This window comes from Triplophysa rosa, linkage group LG14 (genome assembly GCF_024868665.1).
Source record: "Triplophysa rosa linkage group LG14, Trosa_1v2, whole genome shotgun sequence".
Lineage (NCBI taxonomy): Eukaryota > Metazoa > Chordata > Actinopteri > Cypriniformes > Nemacheilidae > Triplophysa > Triplophysa rosa.
Window position 1 is genome coordinate 20,901,447 of NC_079903.1, and position 13,200 is coordinate 20,914,646.

Consider the following 13,200-nt stretch of genomic DNA (forward strand, 5'->3'; position numbering starts at 1 on the left):
TTTTAATGAAAGGGTAATCCAAAATCATGAACCATATAAACAGGCAGAGGTCAAGCACAAGTAATCAGTCAAAACATAACATCAGGGCGAGACTCGGGGGCAAAGGCAAAACCAAAGCTAAGCAAAATATCAAATACCAGAATATCATAAAACCAAGGAAATCTCAGAGATGCAATGTATCACACACAACACTCCACAATCATTGACTGAAAACAACTGGTATATAAGTAGAGAGAGAGCAAAGTTAACTAGCCACAGGCATAACAGATCAATCAATGAGTCCAGCATTGGGTTATGAATAATGTAGTGAGATAATGGAAGTCAGTGTGATGTGAGGACCCTCTAGTGGATACGCAGGGCATTCCGACTGATGATTGTGAAAAGTTATAAAGTGTTGCTTTAAAGTCTGTGTTCACATACAGGTTCTTCTTTTAACTCCCCTTCCTGATCATTGCTTCATCACATATCTCATTGCGAGTAAAACGCCTCAAAAAGGGGAAGCTATTCAGACTTTTCCGTCTCATGTATTTATACTACAAAACCTTTTTCTATCTAATATGACAATCAAGCAAAAAATAATCAGAATCAGAAAGGGAATGAGCACACAAGGAATTTTCTTTGGAGAAAAAAGCTTTGAGTACACACTCAGTGTCAAGTAATACAATAACATTATTAAAGAGTAAAATAAAAAAACATGTCTATATAAAATATAAAAGACAATTTTGCAGATTAATAGGAGTAAAAAATATAAGAGATACAGAGACAGGAATAATACATTATGAGAATTTACATCTTTACAGATGTTATGTACACCTGTGCAAGGAGGTAATGTAATGTGATGGTCTACTGGACATATTCATATGTGTAGGAACTATTTTACATAGATGGCATTGCAGAAGTAGTTGTAAACAGTGAAATGTTGCACTTGTGGGACTGTTTTCCTGCCTTTTCCTTCATTCTGGAATAGTACAGGTCCTGAAGAATGGGCAAGGGAGCACCAACAATCCTCTCAGCAGTTCAAACCGTCCGTTATGGTCGATAAGCCGAACCCGACAGTTACTTTGATATTTTTTACTCATTTTTTAACATTTGGAACAGTTTTATTTTGAGTGTGCTTGCTTTGAGAAATACTAAAGCAGGTTTGCTTTTTACTGAACATACATTTCAAAGCATGACACATCTCAAATATACAAATATATCATGTTTTTAGTGGTTTTTAAAGAAGTTGTGCTATTCTTGTATAAAAATAGGTAGGCTTGGTTTCTACTTTCTACCTTGATTATTATTAAATCGTTTTAGTTGTACCTGTCCTCTTTCTAGTGCCAAATATCACAATATTGTCCTTGGACAGCGTGGTCATTTATCCAATACTGAACCTGTGCAAATTAAGAGTATTCCCAGAGCGTCTGTTTTAAAGTGTTATCATTCATTATAATCAGAAACAACAGAGTTTGGATAGCCTATCCTTTCATTTGGTATATTAAATATAGTGAAGAATTATGACATAACTTCATCGCATATCATAACTAAAATAATGCATTTAGCTAAGCATGCGCGCCTGTATGACATCATTTATCAGTCGTGATGACTTTACCCGATTCGTAAACCCCTGAAAGTGTAATATGTGTGAGGTTTATCTCAACCATTTACTGTACAGCCATTTTTACTCAAACCATCATCAGCTTTCGCTTTCTATAAGAGACCTGTCCTGTCCAAGAAACCTTTTATTATTGTGAGTTTTACTTTGGCCTTTGTGGACCAGTACACAGGTTTAGATACTATCTTTCACTTTTTTTATTTATTTAGGGTCTAAGACTGTAGTGTTAGACTAAAATAAATGTTAGAGCTGTCTAAACTGAAAACAGCATGCTCTGACAAATCTTAAGTACATCAGTGCTATTGTGTCTTGAAATGCGCACACGTAATGTTTTTTTAAGGCATGTTTGTAAAAATGATTTAAATAATCTAATTTAACTAGGGCCTAGTCGTTTTGCTTAATCGAATGCCTAGCTGGGAAACTGCCCCTTTATAATGATACTTTATAATAATATTGTAACATTTAATAGCCTATAACATTACCATGCAATGCTAAATAAAATAGACAATAATTCTTCAAAGGGAGTATTTCTTGTTGCTGGTAATACCAAAAGGCTTCACAAGCAGATTTAATAGACCTGAAGCAGATTTAAAGGACCATTAACAACAATCTGGCTCTGCTGAGACTTTTCTGAAACAAATAAACCAATTAAATTGATCAAAGGATTTCATGCAAAATACATATTTCAAAATAAATATCTTATTGAAAATTGTGTATATATATTTCACAGTTGCGAGATATAATTTGAAATCGATATTTATCTTCTTTTTTATATTTTTATTGGTTTATTGGTTATTTTTATTCTTGGCTAATGTTATATATTACGGGCTCTCTTAATAAAGGTGAGTTGACGCGTGTGTCCTCAGTTGACCCACCTATTCTGGTCAACATTTCAACACACTGATGAATGTTATATGAATGTTCTTTAGCTGTGAGATCCTTCCAGCTGCTTTGAAATAAATTCCCAGTTTTATCAGTTGTTGGGGAGAATATAAAGCCGTAGAGAGAGACAGTCGGACAACATTGTCGGCTCTTGTCTGCAACATGCTTTGGATCATCAGCTGTTTGGCTTTGGTGGCCTCCACTCTGGGTAAGCATCTTTCCGTAAATTAGGTTTTCCAAACCATGATGTGATCGGCTGACTTTATTACCAAACCATTTTTACACAAAGAATGTATTTTATTACTCCCTAATAATTTATCAACAAACTGTGCACGTTTAATGCTAAAATTGCATGTGTTTCTTTACTCACCATAGGCTGTGGAGTGCCTGCAATTAAGCCTGAAATCAGCGGCTTCAACCGAATTGTAAACGGAGAGAATGCGGTCCCTGGCTCTTGGCCGTGGCAGGTTTCTCTACAGGTAGAGCGGACATTATTTTCACTAGAAATACTCCGTTACTGTTGGTAAGCGACGAGCAAATGAAATGAATTTTGCTCAGGAAGGCTTAAGTAAATTATGAACATTGGTCTATTAGCCTGCCTCCATTCTGATGGTGATTTCTTATGTACTAACCAGCAATCTAATGGCTTCCATTTCTGTGGAGGATCTCTGCTCAACGAGTACTGGGTTCTCACCGCTGCCCACTGCCGTGTTCAGTAAGATCTTTTCAATCGATCACACTTTTTGTCTATTTCTTAATGCATAATGCACGTTGTTAACTTTTACCGATCGCTCTCTTTTTAGGCCCGGATCTCACTACGTTATTCTTGGAGAATATGACCTTGCCACCAATTCTGAACCTGTTCAGGTCATGAGTATTGCCAAGGTATCCACATCCCTTTGATTCTACCACACTTGCTTATGTTCAAACGAATGAGATGAACTGAAAATCCCAACATGGGTGTAGAAAGTGAAGTTACACCTTTCAAGTCAAAGAGCCTGGAAAAATAAAAGAATACCTTAAAGGAGTAGCTCACCCAAAAATGTAACTTCCATAATCATTTATTCACCCTCGTGTCATTCTAAATCTGTATGATTTATGAAGATATTTTGAAGAATGCTTGTAACCAAACACCATTGACCTCAATTGACTTCCATTGTATGGACACGAAACCACTGAGACACTTGCCAAAATATCTTATTTTGTGTTCCACAGAACAAAAAGCCATATACATGTTTTGAATGACCCAAGAGTGACTAACTGAAGGCGGGATTACATTTTTGGTGAACTGTCCCGTTAAGATTCAATACGACAAACTAAATCTGCCTTGTTTTCTCTTAGGTCTGTTAGAGACCTTTTAAAAAACATTTGTAACTACACCAAAGAGTTCCTGAACAGGTCATGTTCCAGAAAGTTCACTCATGAATTTTCTCCCACACTTGTAGGCCATCACCCATCCATACTTCAACAGTCAGACCTTCAACTATGACGTCACAGTGCTGAGACTGGCCACTCCAGCCCAGATGACTCAAACCATCTCTCCAGTCTGTCTGGTCGGCTCCAACGACAACGTCCCCCCTGGCACTATTTGCGTCAACACTGGCTGGGGCAGAACTGCAGTCACCCGTAATGTTCCTTTTTTGTAACTTATGTAAAAGCGTTTAACACTATGTTTATGCATATACTAAGCACATAAAACAGCACCACGCATCTGATATTCGTCTTTTGATTTGTTTGACAGCTAATCCTCGCTATCTGCAGCAAGTTACTCTGCCCATTATAAGCACACCTCAGTGCATGCAGTACTGGGGACAGGGAAGAATCACAGACTCCATGATTTGTGCTGGGGCATCCGGTGCGTCCTCCTGCCAGGTACATGCGGACAGTTTAAATGCACAAATGTTTGATGTCGAGGTTGAAATGCTTGCTCTAATGTTTGTGGATTTGTTAAATGCAGGGTGATTCCGGCGGTCCTTTGGTGTGTCAGAGCGGAGGCGTTTGGTACCAGGCGGGTATCGTGTCATGGGGCAGCACGGACTGCAACGTTCGCGCGCCAGCGATCTACTCACGTGTCACTTACCTGCGTCAGTGGATCGACCAGACCATCGCCTCCAACTAGAGCTCCAGCCCGAGGATTTTCTCTCTAGAAGGACAACAGACATCTGTCATTGCTTAAATGTACTCCAGCTATTGGGAGTGACTGGTGATTTCTCTGGAAAAAAAACAATAAAACATTTAAAAACTACTGTTAAGATAATGGTTATTGGTTTGAGCTATTAAACAAGCTATTTAAATACCCATTATTAATTATTTAAATGTGTTGCTACTATTTTTCATACTCGATAGTTAACAAAACAATAAAATAGCATGAGTATGGCAGTACAGTGACCAACAAATCAAAACTATTTTTTTTAGATTACCAGATTAAGCTGTTTGCCTAGATACCAGATAGGCCTATCTGTTTTTTTCTCAACCAACCTCACGGGGTGCATGCTGGGATGATTTATTTAACAGTATTGATGAACATTTATTGGCTGCTTTTCATCATGTTCTGGTTCAATTTTTTCCATTTTTTTCAGTCAGATTACAGTTTTTTTCAACTGCTAACAAGCATTGTTCAAAACTGAAGCCACATTTTCAAAACTCTTCACACATTCAGCGAAACAGAAGTCTGTGCAGACCAAACTGTGACTCGTTTTTCATTGCTTTCAGACAAAATGCATTCAGTGACCACATTTTTCAAAATTCACAAACACTTTCGTCATTCATAGTCCACAACCTGCAAAACACTATGAATTTACAGCACACTTTTCAATTGCTAACACACTGCTTTCAAAATGGTTAAAAACACTTTTAAAACAGAATGATGACAAATGCATTTCTGCAGTCATTATTTTACGTAAAATATAGACAATTTTAGCTGATATCCTACTCAGGTGATCTGCTTTAGTCTCATCACCATGATTTACTGTATTTATAAAGGGGATAGCTTGGAACTTTTGTTAGGAAATATGGATCAAAGAAGAGTGGTTCAGAGAGGGAGAGTACATGGAAGACAAAGGAGAGGAAGACCAAGACCAAGAGCCATAATCTCTGATGAGATAAAAGCAACAATTATATACCATGTAGTAAATCACGGTCTCTCTTTGAGAGAGGCCGGTCGAAGGGTGAAACCAAATCTGCCGTGTTCAACAGTTGCATCAATAGTACAAATTTTCTGACAAAACAACAGGCGAGACAAGCATCCTTTGATGATACTGTAACTGAATTAGACATTCCAGACGGTATTTTCCACGATGGCCAGAGACGACATCAGATGTGATGTTGATGAGAACTTGCGGCCAAATGTAAGAGAGAGGGACAACTAGAACCGTCACTGTACTTTTGTTGATGTGTTGAATTCATTTTTATTCTTTATCTTTTGATCATCACCTGGAACTTTTTTCCTCTTTTTTTCCACCTTTGTACTGTAACTTTCAAAGATGAACTACTGCTGTATAAACAAAGAAAACTTACTGTACGCATATGTAACAAGACTGATTAAAAAATGCTGTAGTACATTCATTTTAGTGAAAATGAGTTATTCTATTTGAAAGACTGATTTATGAGACAAATAATTCAACATATACTACAGTAATAAAGTTAGTAATTTCTGTAATGCTCCATGTTGTTAGTGTTTTTTAGGTCAGTATGTTATGAACGAAATGTATGTTTTCTGAATGAGAATTGTTGTCAGCGTTATAGCTTATTTTGAGACATAGATGAAGTGTTTTGTTGGTCGGAGTGAGTTTTGGAGGTGAGATGAACTGTTTGGCCAACAGTCATGTTGGTAATGCAGACTGTGTGAAGAGTTGTGTGTGCGTGCGTGCGTGTGCGTGTGTGTGTGCGTGCGTGAGTGTGTGTGTGTGCGTGTGTGTGCACGCGTGCGTGCTGTGCGCGTGCGTGTGTGTGCGCGCATGCGTGTGTGTCTGTGTGTGTGTGTGTGTGTGCGTGCGTGCGTGCGTGCGTGCGTGCGTGCGTGCGTGTGTGTGCGTGCGTGTGTGTGTGCGCGCTTGTTGTACAGACCTATCCAACTGGTTGGAAATGTTCTCCTTAATTTTATTTAACCCATTCACAAAAAGGGTGTTTCACAATGACAATTTTTGGCTGAAACATTTTTGAAGTGGAGAAAGATTCTTTAGATTATAAAAAGTCAACAAACAAATATTTCTTACAAGAACCTTTGAGTAAATGGTTATTTGGGGAACCAAGGAGGGTTCTTCTATAGCAAAGAACCTTTCGTTACACCTTATCACTTACCAATTTAAAGGCTTTAATATTAGAACAGTTCTGCAATGATGTGTGATTTTTTACTTCAGAAACCATGTGGCTTGTGGAAGGAAATGCTGTGTTAAAACAACATAAATATAAATTTCTTATGCATTGATGACACATTGGAGATTTCAGTGACCACAACACATTACACATATAGGACACAAATACTCTGAGTGCTTACCCCACCCATTCTCCTCTCATATAAGTAAAGGAAAACCAGCTAACTATAAAATAGGTGAAAGAGCAAAGAAGTTTTGGTGGCTTTGACAAGACAAACCTATAAAGAAAGGCAGAAAATGGGTAAGAGATGAATATGAACAACGTTGTTATGACTTAATATGCTGTTTTTACACACCTCTAGAAATATCCCAAAGGAATTACTGTTGTAGACATAATCAGTAGTAATGCAAGTTAAAATAAAGGCTGAGGCATAGATTGTATATTAAACCTAATGTTTAGAAAGAATCTTGTCAAAATTCATAGAGATCATGTAAAAAAATATTAGTTAATTCTTTGCTAATATAATATAAAACAACTAATCAGTTAAACATTCGTTTTTTGTGGTGGTGGTTGTTGTTGTTTTCAAAATAAGAATGCATGGTCATTTTTATATTAAACTAAACAGCTAAGCTGGAAGAGAAATACTTGTTTTCTCAGGGTCCTAATAGAAAATGTGTTTATTTTTTAACAGTACCGACTTTCACTACCATTTTTTCTTTTCTTTGTGTAGTTTATACCAGACTGGGACCACAAAATCTGACCAAGGTCACAATGTTTAATACTACACAGCAGACAGAAAGCCTGTCGAGCAGTCAGATCGTCACTATTTGTGTTTACCTGGCCATGTTTATAGTGGGTCTCGTTGGAAATGGTCTGGTCATATTTATAACCGGCTTCAAAATGAAGTCGACGGTCAACTCCATTTGGTTTCTCAACCTGGCGATCGCAGACGTCTTTTTCGCCTTGGCTCCAATTATGCGGATTGTACTTATTTCTGCAAAGTCGTTTGATCACGTTTTGTTTCAGCTTCTCTCATTCATAACAGAGCTAAATATGTTGCGAGCGTTTTCTTTCTGACAGTAATCAGTCTGGACCGATGTCTGTGCACATGGGTGGTCGTGTGGGCTCAGAATAAACGGACTCTAGTCAAAGCCAGAATCATCTGTGTGTTTGTGTGGCTTTCATCTATCTGCTGCAGCATCCCTTTCGTCATCAATTTCTACAACAAGAATCTAGACTTGAAGTCTCTGTTCGCATTCAGGTTCTCGGTAGGCTTTCTCCTCCCCTTCCTGGTCATCGCATCTTCATATATGACCATCGCATTGCGAGTCAAACGCCTCAAAAAGGGGAAGGTATTCAGACCTTTCCGTCTCATTGTAGCTCTGGTTCTAGTGTTTTTCATATGCTGGTTCCCTTACCATATTCACAAATTATTAAATGCAGCGGAGAACAAGCAGAATGCAAGTGTCCGAGAGAAACTATCTAAAACGAGACATTTTGTTATCTGCCTGACTTATGTACACAGCTGTGTGAACCCCATTCTCTACGTGTTCATCTGTGAGGAGTACAAACAAAAGCTCAAACAGTCCCTGCTGCTGGTGTTAGAGACAACTTTTGCAGAGGAACATCTTGAGGCTAAGAAAGAAGACAAAAGGCACCATTCTCATCTCTTCCAGCTGCCAAGACAAGAAAACGACCATGTACAAAATCACTCTCAACGTGATCTGTTTTTAGGTCACTGTGTGGTGACTGACACCTTATAACATCCCTTATAAGAGATGCTGCAAATGCCAAAGCTATCTTTGCCTAAAGGCCCTATTTACGTGCGTTTCAAATGTCATTATGTAGAAGTTTGGAATGCACTTGGCAAAGGAAGCGACGTAATTTCCTCATTATCTTCAGCTGGCATGTTCACGTGAAAACGAAGCATTGTGTCTGATCATTAAATAGGCTTAACGTATAAGAAGCATGATTATTCAATGTTTAGGTAAAAAGGAAACACATTTGTGTAGTTCCTGAAGACACCTCTGTCTCTCTACTCAAAGTATTTTTCACGGACAGTTTAAAAACGCTCTCCTGGCATCATGCTGAGATCAACTTTAACAAAACAATACATCGACACTTCATAGACGCTTTTACTTCTTAACTGTGGTAAATAATATTACAATTGTGATGTTGGTCTTCATTTTTCTTTTGTTTAGGATTAAAAGGATTTACGTAAGAAGCCTTAAATTTGATCATCTTAGAGCTGCAGATCCCCTTATACTGTAACAGTCGCTTGTCACACCTGTTTTGGCCTAAAGTGACTATTTTGACCTGCTGTTAACATGTGTTTCAATGTCTCATCCTCTGGATTTAAAAAAAAAAGTAAAAAAATTGCAAACTGTTCTCTACTTATACAAAGGACAATAGCTTTATTTTGTTACTATAAATGGCATAACAGGGAATATTTTCCGTATTAAAATTTGATTTCGTGGCTCATGTTTGTAAGACTAGACAAGAAAATACTGCAATACGTAGTATATTTATAATGTTTATAACGAGTTGTCTTATATTTTATTCACTGTCTTGCCATTGTATTTGTATTTTGGTAATGAATTCAAACAATTATAGTAAAAAGCATGCATTATTTGTATTTTTTGAATAATGCACCATTTTATAAACTACTTGTACATCAGTATGCTGAGATCTCTCAGTTTAATTGAAAACAAAACAAAGGCCAAACTGAATAAATGGTTTAAACATGCTTTGATAAACAATTTTGTTTGTAGCTCTATTTTGAAATATGCAAAATGTATTTTCTAGAAGCATATTTGCATTCTTACGATAACATCAACACACCTAATTTCCCTTTCAAATGGGAAACCACCTTTGTTTATGCAGAGACCTATTTGCGAGGGATAGTTTAGCTGTTTTTTCCTGGTTTAGGTATGATCTTGAGACAGAGAAATGTTTTGTGTGTTTTCTTCGCTCATGATCACAAAGTCGCAATGAGTGCTTCACAAATAACACAGACACAAAAAACAGGCTTGATGTTTGAAGTCATACTGTGGTTTATACAAACGGAATAATATATGTGTAGGCCTATATTTGTACACCCCCACCCTCGCAAATGGTTTGGTGAAAGGAAACGTTTCTGTTCTATTTTAGAAAAGCAAAATGTTTTTTGCAAAACGTAGAATATTTCCTTCTTACAGTACATCATCACCCCACCCCTAATCATAGACAGGGAAACTGTCACAAATGCTGTTGTACCATTTGACAACATCTACAGGCGCCTGAAAAGAGAAGAGAGGAAATAAAGACGATGGACAATGGTAAGAATCTGCAACAGACTTTACCTTCTATGTAGTGGATTCATTGCTGTGAAAAATGCCTTTTTTTTCAAAACAAGATTATTTATGTTCTCATTTATTTTTTAAAGACAGTCAGTGTGATCTTTGCTTCGATTCAGATTATTGAACTTTCTCCTAATCCTTGATTAAATACTCTGCTCCCTTTAACATTTTTTTTACAAGGCACCCCTTCATATTTATCAGACCATCTTTTACACCCCTACTCGTATCAAAACGATGTTTAAACTCTTGTTCTGTGCCACGTTTGATATAATACAACATGTATTGGTGGCACTGCGCCAGAGCATGAAATTCATGCCAATGTTTGCTAATCCAACTTTCTTTTCTGACAGATGTTGTTGACTTCCCTTGGGCCCCCCCTGTGTGGACCTATTCCGAAAATTCTGAAATCGCCCTTGAAGGTCAGCACTACCAGTATTGCGCTACGCCAAACAATTGTAGTTTTTTGCTTTCTTTTCTGAGTGCAGTATATCATCAAATCAACTAAATGAAATCAGGATTGTTTCTTTGTGCAGAGGACACTCCAATTCTGAAAAACAACGCAGGCCAGGACAAGAGCTTTTCGATCGTTGAAATCTTCGGCATGTGCATATATTTTATCATCCTAGTCACAGGTGTGATCGGAAACGGGCTTGTCATCTTTGTGACCGGCTACAAAATGAAGACGACGGTCAACTCCATTTGGTTTCTCAACTTGGCGATTACAGGCTTCATTTCCATTTTGTTCATGATTTGCGACACCGCCGTTGTCTTTAAAAAGATGGTTTGGCACTTTGACGACATCATGTATAAATGTGTGGTTTTTGTGACGGTGCTAAAAATGTTTGCGAGAGTTTTCTTTCTGACAGTCATCAGTCTGGACCGATGTCTGTGCACATGGGTGGTCGTGTGGGCTCAGAATAAACGGACTCTAGTCAAAGCCAGAATCATCTGTGTGTTTGTGTGGCTTTCATCAATCTGCTGCAGCATCCCTTATGTCATTGTACTCTACGTACAGAAACCCAAAGATGAATGTGCAGACTTTAAAAGCTATATCAACAGCTGCATGTCTTTGTACGCGTACATGTTTACGGTGGGCTTTCTAATTCCCTTCTTAATCAGTGCATCTTCATACATAGCTATTGGTGTGCAGGTGAAACGCCTTAAAAGAAAAAAGCAGCGTCGGCCTTTCCTGGTCATAATATCTGTGATTCTGGCCTTTTTCATATGCTGGTTTCCTTACCATGTTCTACAGTTGTGTTACGTTAGTGCAGTTAAGAATAACTGGAGTAAAAGTGTTGTCGTGAAACTTTACACCGCACAACGTTTCGTCATCTGCCTGGTTTAACTGAACAGCTGTCTGAACCCCATTCTATATGTGTTCATGTGTGACGAGTATAAGACGAAACTTAAAAGGTCTCTGCTGCTGGTGCTCGAGACGGCTTTTACTGAGGAGAATCTGGATTTCCAATCAACTCCATCTGCTCATACCTCTTAAAGTCACCAGGAACCAAACGGACAGACAAATGACACGACCATCTCCTCCTAATTTCTATTGATTAGGGTTAAGTCGTGTTGATTGAGTATCCAAACAAAGTATCAATAAGAAGGAAGTCAAGAATCTGTATTTTTATTAGAATTCTGTTAGTTTATCTTTGTTATCTTCATCATAATTGAGGAAATTGTTTACTTTGTGTTTAAAACATTTTGCCTGTGACTTATTTCACAGCAAAGGTCATAGTGAATCAAATCCTTACCTAACCGCACATACAAATAAAATGCATGACAATAAACATATATGTTTGTTAATTGGGCTAAAAGATTATGAAACTATCTGAAACTAAACAAATAAGGGAAATAAACAGAGCCAATGTAAAAGTTACAGGGGTTACCTTAAATTTGTTTGTGTATTCCGGAGAGAGATCGTCTATTTTCCAGAATGTGTTGCACAAATTAGTAACATGTTTCAAGTCAATACAGGTAATGCAAGAACTGGGTTGAAACACAAGGAGCAGGCAACAAACAGAACAACATTGTGAAAAGGGAAAGGAAGTATGAAGAAAGATTAAACATTAGACCCCGCCTCCCGGTTACATGTAAAATATGAATTATTATAAAAGCACATTTACAATTACTATGTAACACTTTTACTGTAATAAAATACAGATTCTCGGTGGGCGTTCTCCACACTTCCTGCGTCAAAAGCCTCAAAAAGGAGAACAATCATGCGTTATGTGTTTTTGCATAACACACCATAAGAGTTGTAGAAATCTAGTAGTAAAATAACCTGTTTGGTAATACAGTGTTAAATGCATGGATTTAATATTAATATAGTGTATATCAGAATATCAGGCATGCAATTAAAATGAAAATTATTTCATCGTTTACTCACCCTCAGCTTGGTCCAAACCTGTACAAATTCTTTGTTCTGCTGAACAGAAAGGAAGATATTTGGAAGGATGTCAGCAACCAAATTGACCTCATCCCCCATTTACTGCCACAGTAGGGAAAATAAATACTATGGGAGTCAATGGGGGATTTTTGGAACAATGTGAGGTTGAGTATAAAACGATAGTCAACTGAGAAGATATCAGATGTAAAAATGTTACAGACACATAAAAATGGTACGTATTGCGTAACACCCCAAACCAGTTGTGCACTTTTCCTGGACATAAAGGGGAACGTGTGGCCAAATATTGCATCACTGTCTGTCATCTAAACAAAAACATATACGTATAGGCTTTGTTTTAGTTCTTGGTGGTTGGCCATGTACTGTACTGTGTGGAGGCTATTTTAATGATCACAAAGCCGGAACCACATGGTAAAGTAAACATAAATAAATTCTATATAGTCATGGTCGGTTTGCAAAAAAGCATCGCAGTGGCCTCTTGTTTCAAAAAATCTTAGAACCGCCTTGCCTTCCTACATCATCACCCCACCCATAATCTCTCCTTCATACAAAACAAACTGACACTAATTGTTCATTCGGAGACATTGCAGATTTTGACAACATCCCAAAGACAAAAAGAAGGAAATAAAGACAAGAAAATGGGTGAGAGTTTACCGTACCTA

General features: G+C 37.7%; 1 protein-coding gene and 2 pseudogenes across 1 annotated transcript; all 3 read left to right on the top strand.

Annotated features, from left to right (window-relative positions):
• Positions 1-2,635: 2,635 nt before the first annotated feature.
• On the top strand, positions 2,636-4,681 carry LOC130564924 (chymotrypsin-like protease CTRL-1). The gene is made up of 7 exons (XM_057351385.1): positions 2,636-2,687; positions 2,855-2,958; positions 3,115-3,194; positions 3,283-3,364; positions 3,925-4,105; positions 4,221-4,351; positions 4,437-4,681. The coding sequence occupies exons 1-7, from the start codon at positions 2,642-2,644 to the stop codon at positions 4,596-4,598; spliced, it is 786 nt and encodes a 261-aa protein (XP_057207368.1). The 5' UTR covers positions 2,636-2,641; the 3' UTR covers positions 4,599-4,681.
• Positions 4,682-7,564: 2,883 nt separating this feature from the next.
• Positions 7,565-8,556, top strand: LOC130564493 (C3a anaphylatoxin chemotactic receptor-like; annotated as a pseudogene).
• A 1,491-nt stretch (positions 8,557-10,047) lies between these two features.
• LOC130565134 (C3a anaphylatoxin chemotactic receptor-like) lies at positions 10,048-11,886 on the top strand (annotated as a pseudogene).
• Positions 11,887-13,200: the final 1,314 nt, after the last annotated feature.